Raw genomic sequence first — 17,369 nt, forward strand, 5'->3', positions numbered from 1 at the left:
GGAATCAACTGCTCTGAGGGCCAACAGGAGAATAAACCAGGCACAGTAGGAAGTCTCCTGAACTCCTGCCCCCCAGGTATAAATGATCAGCCACATCTTCTGCACTGCCCACACAGGACAATTAAAGACTTGAAGAAACATTGGCTGCTATTATAACGTAAGCACATAGGCCTGCTAGGGGACTTGTGGCCCTCAGGGGGTCGGGTCACTGGGTCTTCCAGCTTCTTCAGTATATTAGCTCAATCTTGCAAGTGTTGCTTAGATGAAAGGCAAAATTGTCTTTCTCACTGGGGAACAAAAGGGGACCTCATTATTTCCGGTTAAAAAGAAAAGCTGCAGAGACATGCAACAAGCCACTGTGGTCTGGGGGAGACTGCATTCCTGTGGCCAGGAGTCTTGGAGAAATATCCCATGAGAAAGCAAGCACCTCCAGAGAATGTTTACCTGAGAGGCTGCCAGTGAGCCACAGTTGGCCCTGGTCCTGGCTCTAGGCATTGTAAGGTCTTTGTTGGAAACCGTAAGATATTCCTAGAACAGCCCTGACACACAGACAAATGCGTGCACATGATGGGGGGTGGGGGACACACACACAGGCTCTGCCAGGGAACCTCAGGCTCACAGGTGCCAACGAGAGGGGGGGAGGGGTATCCAAGGTTTCTTCAGAAACAACAAATCAAAAGCTAGAGGCTGAGACAGGAGGATTGCCAAGAGTATAAGACCCGGTATGGGCTACAGAGTGAGACTGTCTCAAAATGATATACAAATTTAAGATATTTTAAATCAAGGAAAGAAAAGGATGGATGGAGGCACAAATCATTTTAATTTGGAGCTTTTTTTTAATTTTAGAAAAAACACAGGCAACTGCTTTCTGGCAGATAGCAGCGAGCTGTGACTATGCAACAGGAACGAAGTGAGTCACTCCCCAGACTTCAGTAAATCAGTTAGCCATTTACATGTTTCACAGACACAAGTTTATTAAAATTGTACATAGATCTCTTACTTACATTTAAAAAACTTTTATTCTGGTATCAAAATAGTTATCTTTTTAAAATACATTGAAAAGCTGTAATACAATTATCTTGCTATATATTAAATAACTCTCCTAAAATAGCAATCATTTCCTTCCTGTCTCTCACCACCACTGCCAATCTTTTTATTTCTTGTTCTTTTCGTTTCCTGGCATCTTTGACACTTATCCAAGATAAGCATGAAAAGAAAAAAAGTTTTTCCTTACAAGCCCTTTATTAGGAAGAGGAGGGAAAAAAAAAAAAAAAAAAAAAAAAAAAGGAAGGGGAGGAAAGGGAAGGAGAGAAGGAGGGAGGGAAGGAGGAAGGAAGGAGGTGACACGTTAGGAGCAAGCAAGCTGGTGAGAGTATTTAACAAGACACCACAGGGTCTTTTTAGTAGAGCTATGCATGCCCTGGACTTACATACACCAAATACTAGTTTTAGCCTTGTAGTGGTAATTTGGGCTCAGCAGCATCATCTAGTGGCCAGGCTATATCAAAACCCAACAATGGGAACCCAACCATTTGACACTCGGTTATTGGGGCATGACACAGAGTTACAGAAAACAAACTTTTTTTTATTTTCCTTTTGCAGATCACAAGTGAACGAGGCTCCAGAAAATCCAGTCTGGACACAAGTTCCTACAGATTCTCAGTGCACAGCCCCAGGGATGCCAGCCTCACACAACACCGAAACGTCCCGTCAGAAGCTGGACTCAGGTAAGGATTTCTTTCGACCTAAGGAAAGGGTGTGGTATTTCACCCTCTGCAGGGTGCTGTAGGGATTCTGTTCTCCAGGAATGGTCCTTTGCAAGGTACCAGCTGCACTGGCTCTCGGGGGCCTGCTGGCTTTGCGGGGAAGGTGGAGAGAGCTGGGCGCGGACCGGATGTCCCTCTCTGCGTGGCTGCCCAGCGCCCTGGCCGGGCTCTCTTGAATCTTGAGAGCAGGAAATGAACCTCGAGCTTTCTCCTTCAAAGCAGGGCTCAGCCTGTCACTCACCAGGGAGACCTGGGGTGTGAGTGGAGAGCCCTCGGTCCTCACGGCCCTTTTATGCTCCTTCTTCCAAAACACAGACTTCAGAAGGGTGAATGTCCCCTGTCCTCTGTCTTTGTCAGTGGTCCTTTCCCCCACGGCAGCCTTAGCCTTCATCTTGGGTAAGGTACCTGGGCCATCGTCCTTACAGTTTCTGAGCAACCCAGTGGAGGGGGAAGGTGGGCTACTCTGGCTTCCTACCTGGCCACTTCCCTTCCAGCTTGTCATCTTCTGGCCTTCAGGGCGGGCTAGTTTTTCATCCCCGACCGAGGGCATCACAGTGAGGGGCAGGTCGAACTTTCTTGGGAGCCTGATATCCTGGCTTGCATTTCCTGTCCGTGCCCTGGCTGTGTTCGGGCCATCGTCTAAGGACCCCAAGGCTGGGTGGTGGTTGGGGTGGCACGAGGAGAGGGGCACTCTGGTTGTTCCTTGCCCAATGGCTCGACTGCCGTCTTCACTGCTAGCAGGAAGGGTGGCATCGGACCTCGGCGTGGCTGACGTCTCCTCCCCGCCAGCAGCACGTGTCAACAGTGGCACGATGGACTGGCTGGTGGACCGGGGTCTTCTCCTGGACTCTAGGTATTCCACCAACTCAACAGATGCCCCAGGTCGTTTCTCCCTGTGACCAAAGGACCACCTCAGGGGCATGGTCTTGAAGGGCCCATGCCTGGACCGGGAAGCGGGGGGTGTCTTCATGCTGGTACTTCGGCCACCAATACCCCGAACCAAAGACCTGGACTCGACTCCTCCTGAAAAGACACAGAGACCATGAGTACCTGATAGGGTGCCAACCCCCAAGCAGTGATGTGCCAGGTATAAGGGCAGGGCACAGCGACTATAGCACAAGCCAGACACACATGGGGTCCTGCCCTCAGGACCACCAATGGTTTCACCCACGGTTCTGCAGAATCCACATATACAAATCCAGAGGCAGAGAAGGCCTTCATGGATATCCAAGGGACTGCTGCCAGGGTCCCAGCAGGTGGCAGAACCTGTGACTGTGGCCTACAAGTCATTTCTAGACTATTTGTGATACAGACACAAAGCAAGCGCTATGTAAGCAATTGCCATGCTATGTCACTTAGGAAGTAATTACAAGAAAAGACTGACTGTGTATCTGTAGTAAAGACTCTTCACCCACCTCACCCCACCCCTACCCCACCCCCCCCCCTCATGTGAACGAATCAGCAGAGGGCAAGTGATGTTTGAGGGCTGACTAGACCCACATGCCCTGCAGCCAGGCCCCTGAGGGGTCCGCTGAGTCAGCTGTCGGGAAGTCTCACATCATCATCATCCATCTTTGTCTATGGACAGGATGCTCAGCAGATCTCTCTGAAATCGAGTCAACACTGGGCACTTGTACTTTAAAACGCAAGAATGTCACATATGTCACACCGGGCCCAAAAGAAAACAGAGTAACCGCGGGCTTCGTTTTATCCATTTTGCCAGGGTTGCTTTTTGTGTCTTACTGCATTTTACAGTTATCTGTAAATAGCTGGGAAAGTTGTTTCGGTCTATAGTCTGAAGTGAGAAGCTTAGACTCTAACAAGGCAACTTGCAAGCACACACACACACACAAGCGCACACACACATACACATACGCACACTCGCGCGCATACACACGTACATGCACACATGCAAACACATAAACATACGCACGCGTGCGCGCGCGCGCATACACACACACACACACACACACACACACAATGTACTCAGCGTGCATGTGAAGACATACAAACCAGGATAGGGAAACGGATACCCAAAGTGATGAGAGGCAGAGGGGCTGCGGGTTGTGTCTGGCTTATTTTCCTAATGCTTTTCTACAGCTCAGCCCTTCTAAAGGCAACATACAACAATCAACACCGGGTGCCTTTCCCAAGGAGTGTCCCCATCACTGTACCGCCAGAACGGCTTGACGTCTGACCTGCACAGCCCATGGGGCCGCCCCTATTCCACGTGGGCCGTGGGCTTGTCAGTCAACTATATAAGCACAGCTGACCGCCAGACAAGATGTGACTCATATCCTCCACCCCCACCCCTCAGTTCCTAAGTCGAAACTCTAACCCCGAGGTCACGGCATGAGGAGTGAGGCTTTAGAACAGTGCCCTTACCAGAAGAGGTAAGAAGGACCATAGCTCTTCCTGACTCTGCATCATAGAACAGGATTCCCCATAACCCGACCTAACTGGCCCCTGGTGCCATCCTGTAGAGCCATGAGGAATAATTTCCTGCCATTAATAAGGCTCCAGCATGCTTCTGTGACAACAGTCCCAGTGGTCTATGGCGGAGACCGACTTTAAAGATAATCGAGGACTTTTGTCACAAAACACCCAGGTGGGGATGTCCTGAGATTCCCAGGCACACAGGGGTAAGGTCAGGAGGAGCAGAAGTTGTAGGGGATGCTGGGATAAGAATCGAAGTGCATGAGTTCATGGCTGCCCAGCAGCTGAGAAAGCAGGCCCACGGCAGGGAGGGGGAGGGGGAAAGTGCTGGGCCGGCCACAGGCAGCTATCAGAGGTTCCGTGGGGCTCTCGCCTGTCAGGACTTCACATGCCATTTTTGATATCTTTTTCTTTAGAGCATTTCTTTAGATTGGCCAGGAATAGACCCAGTTCTACCCAAAATACTTTGTCTTTGCAGTTTGCCTTGACCTCGTGGCTCCACCATTCAACCCCACACCTGGGGAAAGATGAAACACTGTTCTGGAAGCTGGGGCGCGTGTGAAGTTTTCTTGTTCCTTGTGCAGAGCCCGGAGGAGGACAGAGAGCGAAACTTTGCACCCGGAGTACAAAGCTGTGGTTTTCTGCCCTTCCCCAGGGTACAGTGGCCTGGAGCCCTGGCAGGTACCTAGGAGACCTGAGGAGACCCAAGGAGACCAGACAGGGCTGCTGCTGTAAATAACCAGTTTTCACCTCCTCCTGATGGGAAAGGGCCCTGGGCCAGGGCTGACAGCGACCCACACTATAGACACCAAGAAGGACCCCTTCAGCTTGCCTCTTTTTGGAGAAAAAGCACCCTTTATTTCTTTTCATCTATATATTGCCTCGTAATAGGCTCTGAGGGGGTGGGAATGGAGAACCGTAGATAAGCTGAGAACTAAGTGGCATAAGCAGGGAAGAAAAGTGGCAAGCACCCCACATGGGCACTTGTTCATTAGGCAAGCACCCCACCTCTTACCCAGCACTGAAGCCCATCCTGACAGATGGGTCTTCTGGAAAGCCGGGAGCTAGGAAGAAAGGTGTGATACAGGAAGCCCCAGAACCACAAAGAACCACAGAGGACCTATAGTATTTCTGTTGTTGTTGTTGTTTTTGTTGAAGATTTATTTTGATTCTATGTGTGTTTGTCTCCATGTACATGTGTGCCATGTGTGTGCTTGGTGACTGCAGAGGTCAGAAAAGGGTGTCAGACCCCTGGGACTGGAGTTACAAATAAACGTGAGTACCCGTGTGGGTGCTGAGAACCTAAGCCAAGACCTCTGCAAGAGCAGCAGATGTGCTTAGCCACGGAGCCACCTTTCCAGCAATGCTAAGCTGCATCTTCCTGGAGGTTGTCTACACCACGCGGTAGACACGGTGATCTCAGGTCCTACAGGAACCCTCTGTGGTGCAGGTGGCATCTGTTCTGCTGACGGGTACAGCACCCAAGAGAAGGGCAGCTGCTCCAAGAGATGCCACCTCTGTTCCTGTACATGTGCTGCCGCCTTGATTCTCACATCACTTCCACTCATTGACGAGCGGAGGTCGCACTGTGCTGTGGGCAGGGGTCTTTGGGTCTCTTTTCCCCATCCTTAACCCATCTCCAGTGGGTTAGGTACTTTCAGTATACCCAAGGGTTTCCATCACATCTCATCACCTACCTATTAATTCATCCTGAAAATAGTTAATAAAAACCCACTGTGTGCCTGGGAAAAAACACAAATAAGAACCATAGTGGTGGCACACGCCTTTAATCTCAGCACTCTGTAGACAGAGTGGATCTCTGTGAGCGTGAGGCCAGCTGGCTTACATAGGGAGACCCTGTCTCAACAACAACAAAAATACAAATAGAAAGTAGCTGTGCTCGTGGGGCTTGACAACAGCAGAATGATAAGATGTTGTGCAACACAGTGGGAAAGGCTACAACGAGTAAGGCCGGTCAGGGAGATGAAGAGGGTGGTGAGTGAGCGATAAGCAATATATGAGAGACCTAAGAGGAAGAGATGAGAGAGGGAAGGAGGCAGGAGGAGATCTGAGGACGACAAGCTCCAGGCTGCAGGAACAGCAGGTGCAAAGGCCCTGGGGCAGGAGTGAACTGGCTGGGTCAGGCAAGCCACAGAGACAAGCAGAGCCGGAACACGGGAGGAAAGGGCCCATGCTATGTGCTCCCAGGCTGGCTTCTGAGCCCCAGGCCATATCTGGAGAGCTCAGATCGCTGATTTCCCATGCCAAAAACAGTTTCGGCACCCCTCTGCTCCTAGGCTTGCTTGTTCATTTTGTTTGTATGCCTCTTCATGGCCTGGCAACCGCTTGTGCGTGGAGGGCTGAGGCAACCTCACACAAGCCTGACCCCCAACCTTCCCTGTGATCCCCTAGAAGCTTACACAAGGATGAGGGCTACCCTTCTTCCTCTGAGACAGAGCCGGGTGGACAAAAGTGAGCCAGAGATGTCACCCCCTCAACCCTTGGGAGCCCAAGTCACTGTCCCTTCTCTCATCCCAAGAATCACTCTCATGGTAGAGAGGGAGGATCAGAGCCTTGTGGGCAGAAACGGAAAAAGCAACAACAGGACCCAGAGGGGTGCAGCGACTCACACCACTAGCCCCATTGCTCAAGAAGCTGAGAGGCTATGAGTTTCCCGCCGGCCAACCTGAGCTCTATTGTGAGAGCCTGCCCCAAAGTAGAAACAACAAGAGAGAAGGCGCAGGAATAAAGCATGAAAAACAAACAAACAAACAAAGCAGGAGAGCAGCTCCTACTGACACAGAGCAGGGCCACCAGTGACCTTAAGGGAGGGTGGGCAGCATCAGACCTGAAAAGCATGACCTTCCAGAATGAAAGTCCAGTGGGTGACTTGAAGGCATGGAGGGTCACTGTTGCAACTCACGTGAGTAAGTGGAAAGATAAAGAGGAAAGAACTACCTCACACCGCAGCCGGGGTGTGTCTAATCTGCTGTCTGCACCTGTCCCGGGGTAGCTATGAATATGACCCAGCATGTCTGTAGGTAAAAAATGTCACAATGTTAAAAGATTGGACACCTCCGCCCATAGAGCAAAATGACAGAGGTGCAAGCCATGAGGGAAAATTTAGGAGAATGAGGAGGTAGAGCCAGGCGCCCCCAATAAACAACCAGAGGGACCTGAAGGCAAGAACAAAACAAGGGAAATACAAGACAGCGTCCCAGAGAAAGGCCTGTGTGTGTAGAAGGAAAGGATTTTGGGGGCTGGGTGAGGCTGAACACCCTGGTATCTACTAAAATTTCTGAACTTCAAGGTCAGAGAGAATCTTTAAAATCTTCCAGTCCCCCCCCCCCCCCCCCCCCCCCGCAAAAAAGCAGGAGATACTCACGTGAAAAAGAACAGTCTGGGTTTCTCACCTGCAGCCCTAGGGCAAGGAGAGCGTGGGAAACCAGCTACAGATGCTGAGAGCAAAGCATTGTAGCCTCAGAGCCCCAGGCCAGCCAGGTTGCCACCCACTGGGGTGAAAGGAAATATTTCTGGCTGAGCAAGGATTTAGCGCTCACATGCCTGAAGGGCTTTGACAAACACAGAGCAGAGACCTCAGGGCAGAGGACACAGAAAACAACTAGGGGATGACAGCGCATCTGGGCGGTGGGGGTGGGGGGGGAGTCCTGCATTCCATTAACTGTCCATCCTCCATGGAAGACCAGGCCCAAGAGGGAGTGTATAGGACTGGAAACCCTAAGAACGGGTGGGGAGAACCTAACTATTTCAGCACATTTGGAAGGCAGAGAGGAGTACAAGTCCCCAGCTCAGCAGAGGGAGACAACAACGGAAGTACAAGTCTCGGGTTGGGTTATTGCAGTAAAGGGAGAAGGTCATGCTGGAACAGGGTGCCTGGCAGGAACCAGCTGGTTCCTTACAGCCTTGTGATAGGAAGAGCATGTGATTGATTGCAAACACCGAGAAAGCAGACAAGAACAAGGTAGGAAGGAAAAACGGAATTTGCAAATTAATTAGAAAAGGAAACAAATAGCAAACAACTCAATCAAGTTTTACGGGAAAGGAAGAAGACCAGAAAGGGACATTTTACCAAAACACTGCACTGTTTCCCCTCCTTCCAGTGGATGGAATCTTCCTAATAAAACACAGGAACAGGTCCCGGGATGGGGCTCAGTAGCACAGTGAGTCCTAGCATGCATGAGGCTCTGGGTTTTACCTCCCAGCACTGCAGGGAAAACAACGAAATTGGCTATTTATTTTTGACCTTAAAATGGAGGTCTAGGGCAAAAAGCTCAGCTATCAAGAGTACTGCCTTCTCTTGCAGAGGACCAGTGGTTGATCCCCAGCGTCCACATGGCAGCTAACAATCATCCAGTCACAGTGGATGCAATGCCCCCTTCTGGCACCTAGGGGTAATGCATTCATATGGAGCGTGCGCACATGCACTCGCGCACGCGCGCGCGCGCGCACACACACACACACACCATAATGCACATAATTAAAAAGAAATATTTTTAAAGCAGTAATCTATGCCTAAAATAAAGGAAAAAAGAAAGAAAGAAAGCAAAAAAGAGAAGGGCAAAAGCAAATACTAGGCAAGTACGGACAGAAAGAAGGGACAAAATTATCAATGTGGAGTCTAAGGTTAAAAGCAGAGAGCAGATGAAGAGCAACTACGATGATAAAAAGCAAGATCTATAGTCATCGTGAACTTTCAGACACCTATTAAACAAACAACTCACAACATCAGGCAACAATTATACACATTTACGGAGTACATGGTCAAAGCCCAGCTCTGCAGAAGATCTCAACGGGTCTCCTTCATAGTCAGAAGTGAATCTAAAGCCAGGCTCACACCAATAAACCTGGCACTTGGGAGATGATGGCAAGAGCATCAGAAATGCATGGTTATCCTTGGCTGCACAGAGAGTTCAAGACCAACCTGTGCCATAATACTTAGTTTCAAAAAACAAAAACAAAATAGCAATAACAAAGAGAGATGCATTTAAAGACATGGGGGGATTGAATAAAGCAACCAGTCCCTAATATCATATATGATACAAAGCACTCAAGCATCTTTATGCTAATTTCTATATACACAGAACACCTGTAAAGTAACAGAACAGACTTTACCACGAAAGAAGGTAACTTTTGAAAAGCTTGTTCTTGGACCATAATTCGCCAAGGCAGAAACAAAGAATGAAAAGGTGACTGCACAGCCCTGAGGACTTGAAACTCCCAGATAGCATCAAAAAAAGGAATGCAAGCTGAAATGAAATACTATCTGGAAAGATGTGGAAAGGAAAAAGACACACTAAAACTTTTTTGACACCCAAGAAAAGCCACAGAGGACATTTATCAGCAGAAGGGCCTGTCCTGACAAGTTGGGGACACATAAGCCCCAGAGCCTTTTGTTCACAGAGTCTCTGGGAAGGACTTCTTAGGATTTTTTTTTTTTTTACATAGTTACATCTTCCTATAGTTGTAAAAGTAGGGTGTTTTTATATTCCCTTCAGCTGTAGTGCAACTCCTTCTCATATCTGCCCCAAATCAGTTAGTTATAAACCCCACAAAACTCTGTCTTAGTTAGGGTCACTATTGCTGTGATGAAACACCATGACTAAAAGCAAGATGGGGAAGAAAAGGTTTATTTGCCTTACATTTTGACATCCACAGTCCGTCTTTGAATCGTGAGGCAGGAGCCAATTCCCAGGCCACAGAGGAGTACTGCTCACTGGCTTGCTCCTCATGGCTTGCTCAGCCTGCTTTCTATAGCACCCAGGACCACCAGGACAGAGACAGCACCACCCACAATAGGCTGTGCCCTCCCACATCAGCTGCTAATTAAGAAGATGGCCCACAGGCTCATCTGCTGACAGTCAGGTATCTGTACAGTATTTTTTTTAATTGAGGTTCCCTTCCCTCTGATGACTCTAGCAAGAGTGACATAACCTGGGCAGCACATGGACCCACTCCTTCCCTTTTTGTAAGTGTCATCCCAACATCCCACAGCCAGAGCTCTTAGAAGGCTGACACTCCTGGGCAATCCACGTTTGTCTGCAGAGGGCTGCTGACATGTAGCAACCGTGACTGTTTACTGAACAGGACCATGCCAAGGCATCGAAGGACACTTGGCACCCTTACCCTCCACTAGGACTCACCTCTATTAATTTTGAAAGATTAAAAAGCTTCTCTCATATTTGAGAGGACTGAATTCCTGTGGAAACCTCTCTGCTAGATTTTGCTTCTGCCCAGATTTGACGACAAGACCAGGTTTTGCAACCATCTAAGCGCTTCTGGAACAGGCTTAAAAACTCTATCTCTATTTTATCCAAACTATGTGAGGAAAGGCTCCCTTGGAAAGCGAAGCTCTTCCAACATGCAACCAGAAGACATCTGAATGTTTTCACATTTGCTGGTAGCCAAAAGCATTAGAGGGCACTTGGAGGAGCCTGGACAACAGCTGTCATGTCTGTCCTGGTGCTGCCTGTCTCTGTGGCATCTCCAGGAATGTGCCTGACACTTCTCTGAAGACCCCATTGAAAACCTGGGTCGCTCTTTGGAGCTGCCTCCTCATGGCAAGGGTGTCTAAAATATTTCTCCTTGGTGGTTCATGGTATGATACCTTTTGACAGAGCTGGGATGAACCAATGACTTTCTCACAGGAACAGGAACAAACAAGCTGAAAGAGTCCCTTGTTTATAGGCATTCTCCCCAAATGTACAGCTGGGACAATGTGAGGGAAAAAGAAATACGGTGAAAGCAAGACAGAACCCATTGCATCTAATCAATCCCATGGGAATGAACTAAGGACCTGGACAAGTTCAACACACACACACACACACACACACCTGCAGTATCGCAACTGACAGTGAGACGGTGGAAGCCCAGAGTGCCAAATACAGGGGGGTAAAGTGACCAGGAATCAGCTTGAAGGCTCGATCATCACACTGACCCAATTCACTACTGGGATCTGGGATGTGCCAGGAACTGTGCTGGGTTCTCAGACACAGCGGTGACTAAAGTGCATGGAAACAGGCAGCTAGCGACTGGGCACATAAACCGTGGCCCAGGTGCAGGCTCAACAGAAACACAGGCATATGTACAGCAGGAGACACGAGCCCAAATCTCTCTCACAGCAACACAGTTGGTAACCCTATCCAGAGTGGTCGGGGCCAGAAGTGTGGAGGGTTTCAAATCTCTTCAGAGAGCTAGGACTCATGTCTAAATATGAAATTCCTTTATGCATCATGAATACCTTATACGTGAACATGAAAGTGATCCATGTAATATTCTTAGTAATTTGGGCACAAGGCAAGGTTTCATGGTGTAAAATTTCTACAGGTAGTGGTGTCATACTGGTAAGAAATTTTATATTTTGAAGCATTTTGGATTTCCTGATTGAGCATGCTCAACTGATAATGCTGATAGTAACTCCAAACTGGAGACAGCTCCTAAATCTAGCCATACTAGAATAAAAAAGTGTCCTATCCTTACAACATGGGAAATTCCGGTAAGGGAGATGCTGCCGTCTGCCAAGGAGCAGACGCCATCCAGAGATAATCCATCGTGTGGGCTCCACTGAGACACCGCTTAGATTCCCAGAGAATCCCCGCAGCATCCCAGGAATTCAAACTCTGTAGTAATTCAAGACACTTCCTTTGACAAGCAGGCCAGGTTTCTCCAGGGCGGACTTCTGTGCCTTTCTACCATGACTTCCGCTGCACAGTGAGTGTGTGAAGGGCAGCGGTTGGTCCCCTACCTTACCCTCCACGCTCTTTCCTAACCCTGTCTTTGCTGCTAGTCTCTTTCTCTCACATATGTAAGCTAACTTCTGTATAGTACGACTCTCTGGGTTGATTTTATTTATAAGTAAAATAAATAAAAGGGAAAAAAAACCCACTGCTGTGCACACCAGACGCACCCCACAAGAACAGGGTTAAACAAAACAAGCCGAACACAAAGCCTGTGTTCACAGGTAAAATGCACCGTTGTAAACAGGTATTTTAACATATGAACCAGACTGACTAGGGCCCTGCTCCAAACTCTCAGAGAGCTACTCACCACGCCTGGAATGAAGCCCAACAGGTGTGTCACAGTTGGCCCCTGTCCAGCTTTACGTAACACAATAAAACTAATCTGGCACAGTCTGTGAGAGTGGGAAGTAATGAGTGAAATAGGTCTGAGGAAGTAGAATTCCAGTACCAGCCAGTATGCCTTCCTTCGTTCTTTTATTTCCTTCCTTCCTTCCTTGGTGCTGGGCACGAACCCAGGGCCTGGGCATGGTAGGCAAGTCACTGTCACTGAGCCACACCTTCAACACAGAACGCTCTACTTCTTAGTCTGGCACAGGAATATGTTCACTTTATGCTAACTCGCCAGATGTATAGTTAGTGTACATATTTATTAGTAGTAGATTAGTAGAGTAAAAATATCTATGTTTTATATAATATGTACTTCTAATGAATGTGCTTATATATGTTAAAGTGTATTACCAGTACATATATTGATACCACAATCATAAATGTTAGCTTAGTGTTTTTATATATGTGATATTTGTATTTGTATAACATTTCTCTTAAGATTTTATGGTAAAAAGTAAATTAGGAACTAAAAAAATTATACACACACACACACACACACAAATTTATTTATTTGGTTTGGTTTTCTGATACAGGGTCTCTCTATGTAGCCCTGGTGTCCTGGAACTCACTATGTAGACCAGTTTGGCCTTGTACTCACAGAGATCCACCTGCCTCTGTCTCCTTAGTGCTGGAATTTAACTGTCCAACTGAAAATTTAATTATTTGAGCACGTTTCCCTGTCTGAGGATACACATACACACACACACACACAGAGAGAGAGAGAGAGAGAGAGAGAGAGGGGGCGGGGGGAGAGAGACAGAGACAGAGAGACAGAGAGAGAGACAGACCTCTATGCACTGAGTTCCTGTTTGAGTATTTGTCTCTAGACCGATGCTGCCCTGCAGTTTCTCTATTGGATGAGGTCAGCTAAATGTGAGCATGCTCTGTTAGCTCTTTCACCAAAGGGAAACAGGAACTGCCCTGAGCCTGGCTTCCGGTGCAGACTGCTCTTTCACCACACTGCATGATGGTGTGTGCATGTCCCCTCATTTCTTGCACCTCAGCTGGGCTTCTATTCCCTCCCACCCACAGAGACTCCCGGGAAGTCACTGGTGGCCCTCCAGCCTCCCTTAGTCCTGAATGCAGTTGACCCTTTCCTTCTGAAAGATGCTTTCCAGCACCTGCTCTTTCTCCACACATTACAGCGACCAGTCTCCACTCCTTCCCGTCTTCATAATCTCTGTGAGGAGCTCAGACGGCCAGTAGCTTTCACTTCTGTCTGTGCTAGTGACTCTCAAGTCTCTATCTTTAGTCCCCGAGAATCTCATGGCTATGAAAGCCTTGCCAGCGTCTCTACCTGCCCTAACTTATGTGGCTCCTTCCAAAACTGACCCTGCTCCTCCCCAACTCTTTCCCATCCCACCAACTTTATCCCATCCCTTGTTAGTTAGACCTTAAACAAAGGCACGGCATCCTGGGTCATTTTCCTGCTTTCACATGCTTCACCCAACACCAGCAAGTTCTGTTAGTTCATCCAGTCTGACCATCTCTTCCTCAACACAGCTGTCCAAACTTTACAACCATAAGACAGTCTCCCAACTGGCCTTAGGTCTGACACACACGCGCGCGCACACACACACACACACACACACAAACACACACACACACACACACACACGCCCCTGAGGAACGATTCTTCATGCAGTAGATAAAGTAGACTTTATAAACGAGGGGGCCTGGAGAGAGGGCTCAGCAGATAAGAACAGTTGCTGTTCATCCAGAGGATGTAGGTTTGATTCCCAGGACCCACACAGTCCTGGCATTAGATTAGAACATTCTACAACTCAAGTTCCAGGGAAGCTGATGACCCCTTCTGACCTCCATTGTGCTCATGCATTTAAAACATTCAAATGCATGACAATTATATATTAGACATAATATATAATACACAATACATAATATATAGTATAATAAATTTATAATTATACATGTTATATTTAATATATAAAATAGATAAATTATATATTATCAAATAAATTCATAATAAATATATAATAAAATATATGAATGGACACACACACACACACACACACACACACCCACCCCAGGGGCTTGAGAGATGGTTCAGTGGTTAAAAGCACTGGTTGCTCTTCTACAAGACCTAGGTGGTACCCACCTCACGACTGTGTGTAAATCTAGTCCCAGGGGGTCTGACACCCTCTTCCAGTGTAAGGGCACTGCACACATGTGATGCACAATCATGCAGGCAAGACACTCATACACATAAAATAAAAATAAAGATAGAGAACAGTAACATATAAACCATATTGATTACTGCCCCGTTCCAACTCTCCCTCACTATCCACAGCATTTAAAGTCCAACTGGCACATCATAAGCTGCCCCATGCACCTCCCATCACCCCCTCCTCCTCACTCTGCCCCATGCACCTCCCATCACCCCCTCCTCCTCACTCTGCCCCATGCACCTCCCATCAGCCCCTCCTCCTCACTCTGCCCCATGCACCTCCCATCACCCCCTCCTGACTCTCTCTGCCCCATGCACCTCCCATCACCCCCTCCTCCTCACTCTGCCCCATGCACCTCCCATCAGCCCCTCCTCCTCACTCTGCCCCATGCACCTCCCATCAGCCCCTCCTGACTCTCTCTGCCCCATGCACCTCCCATCACCCCCTCCTCCTCACTCTGCCCCATGCACCTCCCATCAGCCCCTCCTCCTCACTCTGCCCCATGCACCTCCCATCAGCCCCTCCTCCTCACTCTGCCCCATGCACCTCCCACCACCCCCTCCTCCTCACTCTGTCCCATGCACCTCCCATCACCCCCTCCTCCTCACTCTGCCCCATGCAAGTCCTATCACTCCCTCCTGACTCTCTCTGCCCCATGCACCTCCCATCACCCCCTCCTGACTCACTCTGCCCCATGCACCTCCCATCACCCCCTCCTGACTCACTCTGCCCCATGCACCTCCCCTCCCCCCCTCCTCACTTGCTCTGCCCCATGCACGTCCTATCACCCCCTCCTGACTCTCTCTGCCCCATGCACCTCCCATCACCCCCTCCTCCTCCTTCTCACTCTGCCCATGCACCTTCCATCACCCCCTCCCTGACTCTCTCTGCCCCATGTACCTCCCATCACCCCCTCCTCTTCACTCTGCCCCATGCACCTCCCATCACCCCCCTCCTGACTCTCCCTGCCCCATGCACCTCCCATCACCCGCTCCTCCTCACTCTGCTCTAAGCTGTGGTCTCTTCTCCTCATGTCATCCCAGGCTCATCTTTCGCAGCACCTGCGATGAACGTATTCCCAGCCTTCTGCATGAGCATGAGTCCCCTGTCCCTGCTCAGTGTCAGCCCCCTACCATACCACACAGAGCTCTCTAGATCTCCCCAGCCTGTGCTATCCCCTTCCCTGACTTTTTGTCTCTTTTCCTTTGTCCCTGACTTAAACTGCTTTGCTGAGTTAGTTTACTTACCTGCTCCATGAGGTATTAAGCTCTGTGGGAACAGAAAATGGATGCAGAGTGGTTCCTCAGAGTCCATGGAGACCAGCTCCTGAAGATGCTCAAATGCCTTATAGAAAATATAGTATCTGCATGTGACTGACACACACCCTCCTGTGTGTTTTATACTCCTGTACATTCCGGTATGCTGTAAATAACCACTCAACTGCCTATAATAACTGATAGAGTATATTATAGACGTGGTTGCTATGGTTAGGGAATGTCTGTACGTGCTTAGTACAAGTCAAATATTTTTTCTATTGCCCGTGCATGGTTGGTTGACACTGATGTACGACTTGTGGATCGAGAGGGACCACTGTGCCCGTGGATGCAGATCATGGATGGATGGAGAGGCTGGTGAGTGTTAGAAAGACCCAAGAGATGACATGGCTCTTTCTGTTCATGGCTGTGAGGAGCCAACATTTTCAAAATGAAGAAGGGCAGGGTGAAAAGAGGACAGTCGATCTAACCACGTACCCTTGTCCTGGTGGCAGACACCGTTGATGAAGACAGGAGAGTCGGGTACCCGGGCCACGGAGGGGCAGGGGGCAGAGCTCCAGGACAGCAAGCTTCCCCTCGTGCTGCTGTTGTGGTTCCCAAGTCTCATGAGCCAATGATCAGACAAGGAGGAGCTGGTGGAGCCTGCAGAAGAAACGGAGGAGAAAGCTGGACCTGGCACATCCCCAAGGAGCCCACAGGTAGGGGCAGAGAACTGCTCCACCACCGGGTTCTCACACCCTCCCAAGACTCCCAGGATGAGCTCTACCTCTCAGCCCTGGACTAATAGAACCAGAGGGGAACTATAGAATCAAAGGTGAATGGCCAGAGGAGAAGCCTGCAATGGGACATCCTCAGAACCATGGGGTTTGGAAGCCTGCAACGGGACATCCTCGGAACCATGGTGTTTGGAAGCCTGCAAAGGGACATCCTCGGAACCATGGTGTTTGGAAGCCTGCAACGGGACATCCTCAGAACCATGGTGTTTGGAAGCCTGCAATGGGACATCCTCGGACCCATGGTGTTTGGAAGCCTGCAATGGGATATCCTCGGAAACATGGAATTTAATGAGCACAGGAAAGATGGCTCCTTGGTGCATTCAAATGTTTTCCATGAAATTATTTGCTTCCAATTCTGGCTTCCTAAATGAGATTATTTTCCCAGAGCCAGATTTCTAGGATTTTTAGTAGTCATAGCAAAAGCCATAGCTGGAGTGCTAACATTTATCTTCAGGTCCCACGGCACCATATCCTGTAGAACAGCATACACTGAACACACCCCACATCCAAGGGAGCCAAATCTTCGTGATGGGATTTAAGAATACCTCCCCTCTGGTCGTCCCTAATAGGTCTATTATTATTAAGCTGCCTATGATTGAAGGTCTTACTGAGTAGCCCAGGCTGGTCCAGAATCAGGATCCATTTGTCTCAGCTTCCGCTGTGATGAGACTATAGGCAGGCATGAGTCGCCGTGCCTGGATCTAAGTGTTTTATTCCTCTTTATTTCCTTCTATATATGAAAGGTGGGCTTGCGTTAGCTTTGATTCAAACCTGGAGAACTCTTGAC

The 17,369-nt window shown here is 48.8% G+C and overlaps 1 protein-coding gene across 2 annotated transcripts in view; it reads right to left on the reverse strand.

Moving 5' to 3' along the window:
* Positions 1-1,353: 1,353 nt before the first annotated feature.
* The window catches only part of Usp43 (ubiquitin specific peptidase 43), a 67,040-nt gene continuing 51,024 nt past the window's right edge, over positions 1,354-17,369 (reverse strand). For both annotated transcript variants that reach the window (XM_051167880.1, XM_051167879.1), the window contains exons 14-15: positions 16,284-16,448; positions 1,354-2,789 (exon numbers count right to left, since the gene is read on the reverse strand). In XM_051167880.1, coding sequence (XP_051023837.1) covers positions 1,711-2,789; positions 16,284-16,448 — 1,244 coding nt within the window. In that variant the 3' untranslated portion in view covers positions 1,354-1,710. The remainder of the gene's footprint in view (positions 2,790-16,283; positions 16,449-17,369) is intronic.

The sequence above is a fragment of the Acomys russatus genome, chromosome 25 (genome assembly GCF_903995435.1).
Source record: "Acomys russatus chromosome 25, mAcoRus1.1, whole genome shotgun sequence".
Classification (NCBI taxonomy): domain Eukaryota; kingdom Metazoa; phylum Chordata; class Mammalia; order Rodentia; family Muridae; genus Acomys; species Acomys russatus.